Here is a 14963-nt window from a genome sequence, read left to right on the forward strand (position 1 = left end):
CTGCAGGCCAAAGTGAAAGCAATAGCCCCAAGTGCAATGTTTGTGCATTGCTATGCACACAGACTGAATCTGGTGCTGTCACAGGGGGCTAAATGCTTGCCTGAGTGCAGAATTTTTTTTGCATCACTCTCTGGGTTTGGCACATTTTTTTCAAAATCCACAAAGAGGACGTCTTTTCTGGAGTCTGCAGGCTGTTCAAGGTTGCCCAGAAACACTCCTACTCGATGGAATTTCACATCACGGATAGTGAGCACTGTGGCAAACAATTATGATGGCCTCCTGCAGACATTTGAAAACATCATTGCAGACACGACAATTGATGATGATACACTGGATTGTGCCAAAGGCTTTCTGAGGAAACTGGAGGATTTTGAGTTTGTGTTCATGTTGTACACATATGAACAAATCTTCACTGAGACTGATGTGGTCTTTGATGTTGTCCAGCAGAGGGCGTTGGATGTTTTTTACTGCAAGAAAATAATTGAATCTCTTCTTGCATTTGTCAAAGAGAAAAGGTCAGAGGGGGCTTTCCAAGCTGTTTATGCCAAAACAGCAGATCTCACATCAGACCCATGAGATGAGCCCATGAAAAAGCGCCGTCTGACCCAATTGCAGGATCCCCAAGAGCACTACAGAAATCTCTACATGGCCATCCTTGATAACATCTTGGAGCAGATTCCTCAACGTTTTTCAAATTTGGAAAGTATGCTCTTCTTAGAATTAGTCAATCCAGGGAAATTTGATGACATGAGACAAGAATTTCCAGAGGAGGCCTTCCAAAGTGTCCTGAAAAGTTATGGCCATCACTTTGATTCAGGGAGACTGAGGTCTGAACTTCAAGTCCTGTATTCAGATCAGGACTTGCAGGGTAACAGGGGAAAGCTGTGTGATTACTTGGTGTTCCTCAAAGACATGGAGTTGGACAGTGCAATGCCTCAGCTTTACAAACTGTTCTCATTAGTGGCAACAATTGGAGCTACATCTGCAGGTGTAGAAAGGAGCTTCTCCTGGTTAAAGCGTCTCAAGTCCTACACCCGTAACACAATGGGCCAAGGTCGTTTAAGCAGCCTAGCTCTGCTGGCCATTGAGAAGAAACTGGTCAAGTCACTGGAAAAGACGCCTAGTTGGTACGACAGAGTCACAGTGCATTTTCTCGAAAAGGAACGTAGGGCACAATTTACTTTTAAATAAGTTTATAATGTAGGCCGAAAATGAGCTTCCCCTCTTTGAAAGACCAGCAGCCGCCACTGCCATGCAGGGCTCAACAATGAGGACTGCTCGATGGCCCGGGGCCAGTGTGAGAGAGCTTTGTTCCAGTTGCTAGAACTGTCACTTGCCCGATTGTGCCAGTGCTGCATTTATAACATTATTGCAAGCAAACAACAAGTGAGTGAGCACAACAATTACACTGAACAAACTAATTCTTCTAACCGAGGAGTGAGTGAGAGTATATTTAGCTCGCAAAGAGGCGCGAGCGCATAATATACTGGACGCACCAAGGCACAGTCATGTGTACGGACAAGATCATGCAGACACAGAGTGCACTCTCCTAGCACTGTCCTCACTCTTTTCCAAGTGTCTTAGCAGCAGCTATTACCAATGTGAAGAAAATAGAAGGAAAAAAAACCACTTAATGAATTTTGCAGTGGGATTGCACGTCTTACGCAACATTTTAAGTATCCCTGCACATTCTGTGTTCACAGTGCACAAAATCCCCAATCGTTTTTACATGTTGGTGAATAGCTAGGGTGACCATACGTCCTCTTTTTCGGACCTTAAAGTGTCCGGCTAATTTTTCTAAATTTGCGAAAATGTACAGGATTAGTCTTTAGTTGCATTATGATGTGCATCTGGTCTAATACTTAACTGTGTGTGTGCGTATATTTGCATTGCTTTAACACCTAATTGTAAGCCCCGCCTTCTCGCACACCAATTGGTCGATTATAAGAGGCTTGCAGCAACTATTGGCCAAATTCCTGCCTGTCAACCTTTACGATGTTGTGTTCTGCATCAAACAATTGCTTGACAATAGCAGCAAATGACAGCTGAGTGGAAACAATGCCCAATTGAATGTGCAAATTTACAGAAGATTTGCACAAAAAAATCCCATGCTTTCCTCCAGGTTATTAGGCTATAATTATAAGAGCTGTTTAGTTGCATTTCTCATTTCTGGACCGTACAGGAATTTTTGTTTTTGTGCTTTGTGTATCAGTCAGTGTTGGTCTAGTTTGGGTTGTCTCATTTCATGTTATATACACATTCTTAATTCACAGATTAGGCCTAATAGCTCCCTAATGAATATTACACGTCACAACCGATTTGGTAGCAAGTCTCTTCACATGAATTCATATGTTTGTTACATTCAGCCAATAATCACATCTTTAACACAGGGATTAAATCTTTGATTCTATGGTGAATACACTACACATGGCCAAAAGTTGCATGACAGCATGATTAAATGGGTGACCGAAAACCCATCATCTAAAAAACAGAACTCTTTGCTTAAAAACACATGTGTAAATGGCAGGATGGCTGAGGTTAATATAATGCATTTATGAATTTATATCTGTAAATTGCTTATATGGGATTACATAAGGCATAAATCACATCTTGCAAATTATAAGTGTGATTCAGTTTGGGGGGGACATTGTCTTAAAAACATAACATATGTAAAACATAATTATCTTTGGACACATTTTTAAAGCCATGATGGTAAAAACAGCTATTTATCATTTTTGTGTTGGAGCCAGTGAAAATTTTGGCAGGGCCAGTAAAAATGTGAAGAACTGGCCCGACTGGGCCAGTAGAAAAAATCCTTAGCTTTGAGCCCAGCAATGAATCACTGTGAGTAGCATCGAATCATTGTGAATCACCGTGAGTAGCTTCGAATAATTGTGAATCACCGTGAGTAGCTTCGAATCATTGTGAATCATCGTGAGTAGCTTTGAATCATTGTGAATCACCGCGAGTAGCTTCGAATCATTGTGAATCACCGTGAGTAGCTTCGAATCATTGTGAATCACCATGAGTAGCTTCGAATCATTATGAATCACCATGAGTAGCTTCGAATCATTGTGAATAACCGTAAGAGCTGTATGAAAATAGAAACATACAATAAAGTATTAAATAAAACAATGTATACAAATTAATATGTAAACAAAAAATAAACCATTTACATTAAACACAGTTTCACCATTTTATAACAAAGCATTACTAAACATCGCCACAAGGCTGCGATAAAGACCGTGCCATGTGAACAATGCAATGAGTCAGCACAATACATGTACAAACTTTTAAATTTGCCAAAAGGTAAATTCACTCAATATAACACACACCTTGTTCTCCACTGCAAACCATAACTAAAAACTGAATATACTTATAAAGAATCTGTGTTTGATAAGTGAAAACTTCCGAAACATTCATTAACATTCATTGAGTGCATTTAGAGCGTCCTTCACCTTTAATACCTTATCATGCACTGACTTAACATGCTCTGTAAAGACTGGCACATGAAGTAACGTGCCTTTCAAAATAAAAGTCCTCAAACGCCAATATCAAAAGACAAATTAAATAAGTCTGATTACTCAAATACAAAAAATATAGACTATAAAAAGTTAAATATAAACAAAATATATGTACATTCCATTAAAATTAATTAATGGTCATTTACAGAAGAGAACCCATGACAAATTCTCTTCTGGGTTTTTGGACTACAACCTAAACAGCTCTATTTCTGTAACTAATTTATTTTCTCCATTGTTTGTGTGAGAGCCAATCTTAACTTCAGGTCATGTGTATCACTAAAGCAGTGAGACATATTTAATTGAATGTTGAGCAGTGGATTGAAAACAACCTCAGAGAGTATAGTTTAATAATATAGGCATATTTATTTATTGCTGAATGATCAAATTCATATCACATGACTGACTTGCAGACATTCCTAATCATTTGCAATACTCAAATGATATACATATTAATTTAATAATAATAAAAAAGCCAATCCCTTTAAATTCCTCTTAATGCTTTAAATAGAAAATCACTTTAACAACATAATGCTATTGCAGTTATTAAGTGCTTTACTGGCAGGTATTTTATTAAATAAGCTTCAACATATCCAATCAGTCATTCTAAATACAACTGACAAATTTGCACATTGCTTTAAAATCAAACAGAATCATGATGTCCAAAAATGTCCCACTGTGCATTTTTATAGTGAAAAACATGAAATATAAGATCTGCCAAGCTAGAAAATTAACCTATAAAAGCACATAGAAGAGCAACCAAAAATGACAATTTTTGCAGTTTGTTTGTGAAAAAGAAAATGACAGTGTCCAGACAGATCAACAGTGGTTAAAATAGTATCACTAACCTATTTCTGAGGAACTAAGAATACCAGCATAAACTGCTGTCATTTTCCAGTCACCATTTCAATTGACCAGTCTAACACAAAGCATTTTTAGCTACTTCGTTTTTAAGCATTTTAGCTACTTCTCAAGCTTTGTTTGTTATTAAGAATTTAAGAACTAAAATGAAATTTTCAATCAAATAAAAAAACAAAGACAGAGAAGACATCTGTTATACTTTAAACATACATCTAAAACACCAACTTCCTTGTTTTCAATTTCATATTGTCTTATCAATTTGGGTATGTAAGAAAGGGCTTGTAATGTTTCAGTGACAATTGTATTGCGAATGTTTTTCAAAAGCAGTCAAAAATGTATCTCCATGTTTATAGCAAAGGCCTTTGGGAGGGTTGTGGCATCGATACTGCTATTTACTTGAAGGACGCACGGAGTTTGCGTCCCTTGAGAGGTTGAGGTGGTCTGAAGTTGTCAACCATACAGCAAGGTGTCTCTCCTTCTGAAGTGAACAACAGGCTTCGGAACTTAGTCATCTAAACAAAAACAGAGACAGTGAGAGGGAGTTAATTGTTCTTCTTTTGGATTGTGGTGTTTAGTGTGTTCTTGGCAGAGTCTTGCAGAGTCTTATTACACCCTATATTTACTATATTTAGCTCCATGTTCATTCATGGAGCACTTGCCAGAATTCTTGTACAACCTCTAGAAAAGGCTGACTAACCACTGAAGACTAAAATTACGTCTACAGTCTACCAGTTTACAAATGTTTTGTCAGGAAAACGAAAATATTTGCTTCATGTGGTAAATTGTTATTTTTATCTAAATTAAGTAAAAGAAAAATATTGTTTAATATGGCTGAAGTAATTTTCATTGTTATCAAGTACAAATAGTACAAAAGGTATCAGCCTCATGTTTTCACTTTTACAGTTAAAAAAGACAATGAATGAAAAAAGGGCAAAACATTTGCTAATTTTTATCTAACATTTGACATAACACTGGTATAGATACTTATGCTTTGTTGTCAATATTAAATTTAAGCTTGCTAAGCACATATTGTCATATGTTGGGAAGACACATGTTGGGAAAAGGAGTATAGGGCCTAATTACATGAACACATTGCATAATTATTTTAACACATGGCATGTGGCCTGTGATGTTATGTTCTGTGTTGGGTAACGTTACTTTTAAAAGTAACTCGTTAGAATGTTGCGTTACTCCTTAAACTCCTTACAACACTCATGTCAAAAAAACATACTAAACAAACAGATATTTAGTAAGTAGTTCTTCACATCATATTTATAATAAAGAATCAATAACATGAATATGCACAGTGTTGGGTAAGTTACTCTAAAAAAGTAATTAATTACTAATTACTAATTACATCTCCTACAGTGTATTTAGATTACTGTACGAATTACTCTGCCTGAAAAGTAATTGCGTTACTTATTAATAATTACTTTCTTAAACCCTTATCAGCCTTGACCAGATGAAAAATACAAGGATAGATATGAAACTGTTCTTTTAATTCTTTCAAATAAATAATATAAAATCAAATAAATTATTCATGAACTGGACAAAGAATTTAAGGGGGCAGTGTTAAATTAGAAAACATATTTTAACGTTAGACGTTAAATTTCTATTTTAAATTCACTATTGTTTTATATAAATTTGTTCTATAGTCTACACATTAACGCAAGTACATTAGAAGTAACTGTAATTAAATTACTGAAAAATTAAGTGTAATCCATTATTTTCCTTTTTTCCATGAAAAAGTAATTTAATTACACCCAACACTGAATATTAATGATTTGTTTTTCCTTAACATGAGAAGTTAAACAAGTAACTGTACACATAGGATACTTTCTCTTCTTGCTGAAATATAATTATAATTATAATTCCTCTTCTTTCTAAATTGAGTAATACCATTGGTATTGGTATTGGTATTAGGTTATACAAAAGCATCAGCTTATAAAAGCCAAAATATTGCCTTTAATAAATACACAAATTAGAAATAACAGGATTAAGACTATACGATAAATACCTCATACTTCCCTAGTACTATATGTATGGGCGTTAGCTTCTATCTTAAAGGCGCAAGCCTACCTCAAATATGTAACTGATAGTCAGGCAAGCAAACAGCTTAAGATAATGTAATCTAGAAAGAGCATAAACCAATGGGGTACTAATCTTCCTAGTTTCAAACTAGGAGTGATGTACAACTTTGAGACCTCATTATACTATGTACCCAACGGCTGCCACCACCGTTGAGCCCTTGAGCAAGGCACTTAACTCCAGGTTGTTCTGGGGGGGATTGTCCCTGTAATAATTGCACTGTAAGTCGCTTTGGATAAAAGCATCTGCCAAATGCATAATAAATAAAAAACATAATAAGAAATGTACAGTAAGCAGACTATGTATGTGATTAAAGTAAGTTTTTACTTAATAATGATCAACTCAGTGAGTGGCAAAGGTTATTCATTTAAACAGTAAGTAAAACAACAGATGTCCCCTTCTTAATAGGAATATTCCTGGTTCAATACAAGTTAAGCTCAATCAACAGCATCTGGGGCATAATATTTATTACCACAATAATGTATTTTGACTTGCCCCTCCTTTTCTTTTCTTTAAAAAAAAAGCACAAATCTGGATTACAGTGAGGCACTTACAATCGAAGTGAATGGGGCCAATCCATGAACATGAAAATACTCACTATTTCAAAAACATAGCCCACAAGACATAAACAATATGCATATTAACATGATTTTAATGTGATACAATCACTTACTAACCCTTTCTTTGTAAAGTTATAGCCAATTTTACAACTTCGTTAACACGACAACGTTACCCCATAAACCGCAAATCCCTTAAATGACAGTACAAATATGATTTAATCAACTTTACAGCTCAAATTATACACAAGTTTTAACAGAAGAATTAAAGTATGTGCTTTTATAAAGCAATAAGCTTCACATTTTTGCTTTTAAACCCTTGAAAAATTTGACCCATTCACTTCCATTAGAAGTGCCTCACTGTAACTTCGATTTCTGCTTTCTTTTAAAGAAAAGAAGGGACTAGTCAAAATTATTTTAGTGGCAATCAACATTATGCCACAAATGCTGTTGATTGAACTTAACTTGTATTGAACCAGAAATATTCCTTTAATTAAAAAAAAAGAAAAAGTGGCAAAATCATGTTGACTCTAAATGACCCTGTCTTAACCTTGAAATTTTTACTGCACATATAACAGTACATGAATAATAAATTATGCTAATTTTAGATGCAAAATTAAGTACCTGAGTGGGGCTGACACTGATTGGTTCTTTCAGAACAATCCAGGTGACACTCTCTAGTAGGGGGGGTGTGGTCAGAGATCCATCATAAGTCCAGTAATCCAGAGAGGCAGGAAGCAAGGTCCTAGGATCAAAGTTGGCAAATGTAGTCTGCCTGCCCTGGAGGAAAACATGCTACAGTTAGTTAATAAAACAATGAAAGTATCAAAGTGCAAATGAGAAAAGAAATATCCTAATTCTTGAGGATAGGTGAGAAGTGACAGCTATCATGTTAATACCTTAGATTTTATGTCATCAAGGGCATCCAGAACTTTCTGAAGTCTTGGATTGGCAGAGCCGATCTAATTAACAGAACCACACAAAATATCAGTAATTTCTAAAAAGATTCAATCATTGCAATTCATGACATTCTTTTGGAAAAAATCCTGACCTTGAGAAAAACTCCAACCACCGCAAGGCCATCAGGTTTACTGGCAGCTTCACCAAAGTTTGGGTACTTGGTGTTCCAGTGAACAAGATGAAGCTTTAGAAAGATGGAGATATCTTATTAAATATCCAGTACATATAAAAAATGTTTTACTGAATTAGCTTATCTCTGTATATTTAAAAGAGGGGATTAACAGATTTCATGAGGGTACATCACTGAAATATTCAGTCTGAGCTATAGTTTAAAGGAAAATAAGTTCAATAATTAGAGCACTCTGAACCACACCATAGAAGACTGGGTTACTGGGTCTTTGGTTGCTTTAGTTGTAAAGATGTACCATTACCTCACAGGGGAACTTTGTTCCAGCAATAGTGTGCTCTGAGCCCCTGTCATCACTGGCTCCCCAGTGGAAATGGAACTGTCTCAACCTGTATGTCCCAGTAATAGGGCCTCCACTCAGAGCTACACACAAACACACAGTATACATTTCAGTCATTCAACAGCTGTCCGGTAAAGTAAATATGTATTTCTCTGCCATTAGAAAATACTTCATCACTTTGTAAAACAGACTTAAAAAAAATTGTATTTCAGAATCACATTATCTATTAAAGGTAGAGAAATGATAGCTCAAAGCACATCTTCTGGTACAAATGTTAAAAAGTCTTTAAATCTAGCATGTCACACACATTGACATAAAAAAATAGTAGTCACTCACATTAATGCATCTCAGCAAACAGTGTGTCAGGGTATGAATAGACTATATCCTAATTAACTAGTACAAGGACAGCAGAAATCCAAAATATTAAAGGGTTTCATTTAAGTGTCAAGGCATAACCAAGTTCAATGTAGATATAAGGAGAAAAAAAAAATGTCCATTGTCAGAAAACCTATGCATAAATCTGACACATTTCCTGTTGGGCAATGTTAACATGAGTGGACTAATTTAGAGATTATTTGGATAGTTCAGTCGCTATAGCTAGCTCTTTTATCTCTTTTCAGAATGCATGTTGTATGCAGTGTTTGTAAAGATTTTTTTTCTATTGTGTTTCTATGGTACTGTTTTTAAATGCATCTTTTCCAAGCATATGTATGAGCACCCTCTTGAACCAATCATTAAAATTCAGCACATGGTTTATTCTCCCATAAAAGAATACATTAGCACTTGAGTACACAGTGGTCTGAAAGCCTCATTGCCAATGGCAGAAGAAGGAAGCCTCATCTATTGCTCACATTTCAGCAGCGATACAGAAAAATGAGAGTGAACTTAACATCAGCATCAGTCGCACTGAAACACATTTGCTGCAATACTCAATATGTTTAACAGAAGGTAGATTGGAGTTAAGTGAGATTGATCTCAGTGAGAGTCCCTGTGACAAGGACAGATTTAATTTAGAATTTAGAGATAATTAAACACTAACATCAGGACTGATTACCAATATGTGTAACAGAATGCCACATTTCAAGGACGCAGTTGAATAAATTTGTCATTCAATTTTCAAAATCATGCAAATAGCCTTGCAGTGGGTTCAAGGGCAAATACAAATATGCTAACAAGGACATACTAATAGAGGAGAGCCAAAACATTGTACATGCAAGCCACTGACAACCCTTATATTAGCAATGCACATGAAAGACTGACTATGTTGAGATAACATATCTGCCTGCTCACAAATGACTCTATAATGATAAATAATTATATATAATAATAATAAATAAAGTACAGCCATTCCTAATGAGATGCATCTAATTTTTGTTTGGTTACAAAATTGCACAGTTCACAAAAGGATGTAAAATAAGCACAAGTACTGTACATATATTGTAATAACATGTTACGTGTAACACCTTTACTTGAGCTTTTGTACTTAAAATGCAGCGATATGCTTACTTGAGCTGTCATCATCATCAGCGAAATCAACTTGAAATGAATGGCCATTGTTGAGAATGCCCTTGGCGGTGGCAGCGTCATATTTCAGTTTAAGATGCTTCAAAGAAGGGTCGTGTTGTGCTTGGGTGGGTACAATATCAATGGGAGACTGCCTGGGTCCGTTTGCATTGGGAAAGCTTTCTCCCCACGTTTCCGGCCCTATAATTACAGAATGATAGGGGAAGAAAAACACTAAGATAAAAATGTTTAGTATTTTCATGCACAAAGATATTGCTTCTTTGACAGTCTAAAGGTCAGCAAATAGATTGCTACTCTTTATCTAATTTAGTTTGCTATCGTATTTAAAAAAAAACATTTTTTTATATATAAATAATTTTCTGATGTATGCATGGTTATTTTAAAAGGCTATTCAGCTTTTGAGTTAAGCTTTTTTCAGTATGTAAGATTGTAAAAATCTTCTTGACAGCACGATGACTCAATATATTCCTGCATGATTACATCACTATGAAAAAAAAAAAAAAAAAAAAGGTTTGTCAGGTAACCCAAAAATGTGATTAATGTGGTGACATCTAAATTATTTTTTTCTAGTAAAAAAATAAAACAATTACAAAATAAATAAATAAATATATATATATATATATATATATATATATATATATATATATATATATATATATATATATATATAAAATGTTATATGACCAAGTTACACCAACATAAATAATATAGTGTAATTTAGTCCTAATTAATTTCTAAAGACTGAAAGGCTTAAGTATTAGTAAAATTGGTCTTACCATCATGTGATCCATAACCCCAAGAATGTGACATGATTATTATGTGCCTTTCTTTTCTGCTTATAAGACCTGAATGCTTAGAAGCAGTATCTGCTAGTTATCCAAACTATGTCAGCCTTTATATAGATTTTCCTTGCTGATACCTATCTCAACCAAGTGGGCTTGGCCACATCATCTTAGCGTAGCCCGAGAAGTATAGGCTACAGGAGGAGCCATATAGAGGACACTTGGAATAAATCAAAAGATTGCACCTCCCATCTTTTTTATTTTTTTCCTTTCACCATTGCTTTGCTCCGATTGATGATGCGGCTCAGAGATGCTCTCGCGCAGGGAGAACTGGTGGGATGCGAACATTCCAGACGAGAGATCCTTGACTGATCGTTTCTATTTGTCAGTAGTTCACGGTGCATGTTAAATATAGCAAACCTCTCCATTCATGTTTTTTTTCCAGACAATTCAGAAACGCGTCCTGTATCCAAACAGCGATACATGTTTGCTTGACCTTCTTCGTCCTTTTGTGATGCTGTATACTCATGCAAGCTGTTGTGTGAGGACAAACGGATGCTAATCTTAACAGTCTACTATGTAAACAAGGTTGCAGTTTAAAAAGGAAAATACATGCAGTGCATACCAGTTTATTCGCCTACATTTCATCTGATACCCGTTTAGTGAATTTCCTGCTCCGCGCTCATTTAAAGGGACCACTGCGTTCTATTAGTGAGGGTGTTATATAAATGACGTAGCGTAGGTTAATTTACTTACAAGAGCTGAGAACACATGACGTGTTTTATGTTTAAATAACGGTTGCACGTAGCCTACATTATTTATTTTTTAAGAGTCTGAGTTAATGTCATGCTTTTGTCTTTACAATTTCAGATCAGCACTTGTTGATGGAGCAGAAAAAAACTAGGCTACTGTACTTTATTGTAGCCTACTGAATGTTCCATTTTCTTCAGCCATAGGCATATGTCATGGATGTGTCCAATGCTGTAAAAGCGCTGATAGGCGCTTGTGTCGTCGTCTGACCTCGTTGCATTATTCAGTTGCTGTCATCTGGTGGCTAAACTGAAAAACAGCAGTTGAAGGCGATCAGAAACAGTTTGTCTCAGTATGTTTATTTCCTTGACCAAATGTAAATAAATATATAAATAAGTAAGGAAGGATTATCTTCAGACAGCTGTGTTCTGTCTCTACTTTTCAATAGGAAAAGAAGGAGCAGGGTTGGGAGGGTTACTTTTGAAATGTATTCCACTACAGATTACAGAACACATGCTGTAAAATGTCATTTGTAATGCATTTTGTTAGATTACTCAAGGTCAGTAACATATTCTAAATACTTTGGATTACTTCTTCAGCATTGGTAGATTTTTTCCTTGTTTTGACTATAACAACTCTGCCAAGACATTAAGACAAAATACACATGTTAAAAATACATTCTCTGAAAAACCTAAATATCTTATGTAGTGTTGTTTCTAAAACAAGATAAATCAATTGGTCTTGTTTCAAGAATTTTTAGATATTTTTACAGGAAAACAATATAAAAATTGTTATCAAGAATAAAATGTTTGCCCTAATATCAAAGGTTTTACTAGGAAAAAAAGAAATTATAATCCAACATAAATTTTCTTGATAAAATAATATGATCGTACCTGGTAACGTGTACATGTAAAATGGCTAGAAATAGCATTTTAGCTTAGCGTAAAGCTGACAATTTACACAAGGTTTATTTCTATTTCTTGTGCTCCAAACTTACTTCAACGTACTTATCTGTCTGCTTGTGTGAATGTAACACTTCATAAGAAAGTGTTTCACAGCTATTCAAATGCACTTTTTATCGCTTCGTTTATATGTATACATTTTTACATCTGAAAGGATTCAATATTAAATGAAACAAATTACAATAAAATGCAAAGTAATATCTTCAATAAAACAAAATTGTTTTTGAATATAACTATTCTAAATACCAATGATTTAAATTGTAACTGTAGTGGAAAACAGTTACTTAGCCTATATTTTGTATTTTAAATACATAATCTTGTTACATGTATTTCGTTACTGCCCAAACCTGAGAATTAATTTATTATGAATGGCCCTGTAGGACTTGTATTTAGGATAAAAATACAAACATAGATCTCAAGTGCCATAGGATTCAATTCGTTTTTAATACAAACAATTTGTTCATTGTGCAGCAACTGGATTGTGCTCTCATATACAGTATGCACCTGGGACCTCATGTGTAACTGTTCATTCAAACCACCAGGTGTCAGAGAAAAATCATGCTTTCTCCAATACAAACAGACAGTTTCACTACAGGTAAATTCAACTGTTCAGTTGTTGTATGCATATATAATACAGACACATAAACTCATTAACAACTCAGTAACATCAGCTTATAAACAGTATAAGGGCAGTGGTATTTTCATTAAGCATTCCATGGCTTCATTTTGCAAAAATAAAAGTTTCATGTTTATTGAGGGGAGGATTGTGGGCTACTTTTTAGATTTATGTTGAATAATAATATTATTAACCTACAGTATACTACAGTGGAGCTGATGCTTTTTCAACAGATTATAAAACTGCAAAATTTATGTCTTTCAGAAGACAAACAAATAAAATAATATTGCAAATTGGGTACAACAGGGCTAAAGGCACACCTTAAGGAAGATTTATTTATATATTTATTTATTTTCTGGTCACAAAATATATCAAGAGTGAAGAAAATATATTTTGAACATTGAGGGAGAAACTTAATTTGTGTGGAAAAAAAAAAAAATAATAATAAAAGGCATCCAGGAGGAATAAAATGATATCATTTAAATATAGGGTCAATAGTTATAGGGCATTTTTTTTTATAGGGAAAATACTTTTGATACAGCAAGATGCTTTTTGAGTAACAAATTAAGATAATACTTGTTCAAAATAACAAATAAGAGCAGGGTTGACCATTTCCTGTTAATTTCAATCACATTTGGCATTTCATAACATCTCAAGTATTCTATAAACAAGTACAATTTCATTGTGATTGGATCAGTCGATGTGAGCACACTTTTCATAACAAATATGTTGGCCCCACATAAGAAAAAATAAATGTTTTATAGGGGCCTTTAGCCCCTGCAACAGGGGGGCTTTTTACACAAAATTCTTTTCACTTATTTGGCAGGAATTAAAAATCACCTTGAACAAAAATGAAAATGATAAATTAGTATTTTGTCTAAAAATAAATGTGGTCATTTCAGGGATTCACGTTAGAAATGCTCTCATTGATCTGGAATATTATATAGTTGTAACAAACAGATGTTAAGTGTGGTGGTTTTTGTTGCTGTTTATTGTTTTGGGAGAAAACTAAATCAAAAGTGCATTTTACCTCAGGGGGCCTTTAGCCCCATTGTACCCTATGTGACTATGTACTTACTAAATTACATAAATCATTCACAGACTAAATTATGTGATTAAAAAAATTATTGTTAATTATTAATTCCTTTTTAAGTGACCATCATAGATTAAATAAGGCTTTGTTATTTTATATGAACTCTATTCTCTAAGTAGGTAACAATTATAGATCAAACCATAGCTGGGGTTTTAAAGAGCACTTTTTTGGCATATGAGGCAGAAAAAAGAACGCTCATCAAGCCGCCATATGAATGCCACAATATGAATCAGCAATGAAAGGAAGAATTGGAAGAAAATGAGCTCCTTTCATGTCACAAATGTAAATTTGGCTCCCCAGGATCAAATGCATGCTGAGTCTAACTAAGAACAAGAATGGCAGCAGCAGAAAGAGCTTATGAAACCTATCATTTGGTCCGATTCACTTCCTTGATTGGATGCGAGTGACATGTGAAAAGACCAGATCATTTTGACCTTCCCTAGACAGGCTGCGCAGCAGGGTTCCACCCATTTCTTAGACAGCAACAGAGTTCCTGATCGACACATTTAGTAATCTCCGATACTTTAAAAGGGAACAAGGTGGCCTAGTTGAATGGTTCCTTATAATAAATGTATTTTTTAAAGCCAAGTAGCCTATTACATTTCCTGCAGAATGTTTTTTTTTTTTATCTTTTGCAAGTTATGGTGTTCTCAAATTTACTTTATTTTTCAAGGGGCAAGCTTGAAGCAAGTGGTTTGAAATGTTTTATTGCAAATACATTTGATTGTAAAAGACTTTGTGTCAACTTCAGAAGCATTTTAATAACTCATGAGCCCAATGTA

General features: G+C 34.7%; 1 protein-coding gene across 1 annotated transcript; it reads right to left on the reverse strand.

The window, feature by feature from the left end:
• Positions 1 to 3853: 3853 nt before the first annotated feature.
• On the reverse strand, positions 3854 to 10917 carry LOC127648996 (carbonic anhydrase-like). The gene is made up of 7 exons (XM_052133870.1): positions 10755 to 10917; positions 9961 to 10158; positions 8419 to 8537; positions 8079 to 8171; positions 7927 to 7989; positions 7652 to 7807; positions 3854 to 4894 (listed from the first exon to the last, which is right to left on the reverse strand). The coding sequence occupies exons 1-7, from the start codon at positions 10786 to 10788 to the stop codon at positions 4775 to 4777; spliced, it is 783 nt and encodes a 260-aa protein (XP_051989830.1). The 5' UTR covers positions 10789 to 10917; the 3' UTR covers positions 3854 to 4774.
• Positions 10918 to 14963: the final 4046 nt, after the last annotated feature.

Source organism: Xyrauchen texanus, chromosome 9, assembly GCF_025860055.1.
Source record: "Xyrauchen texanus isolate HMW12.3.18 chromosome 9, RBS_HiC_50CHRs, whole genome shotgun sequence".
Classification (NCBI taxonomy): domain Eukaryota; kingdom Metazoa; phylum Chordata; class Actinopteri; order Cypriniformes; family Catostomidae; genus Xyrauchen; species Xyrauchen texanus.

Coding starts and splice junctions, on each gene's coding strand:
- LOC127648996 (XM_052133870.1), bottom strand. CDS start 10,788: ATGTCACATTCTTGGGGTTATGGATCACATGATG. Junction 8,172..8,418: donor GAACAAAGTTCCCCTGTGAG/GTAATGGTACAT, acceptor ATCTTTCTAAAG/CTTCATCTTGTTCACTGGAA. Junction 4,895..7,651: donor TCAGTGTCAGCCCCACTCAG/GTACTTAATTTT, acceptor GTTTTTGTTTAG/ATGACTAAGTTCCGAAGCCT.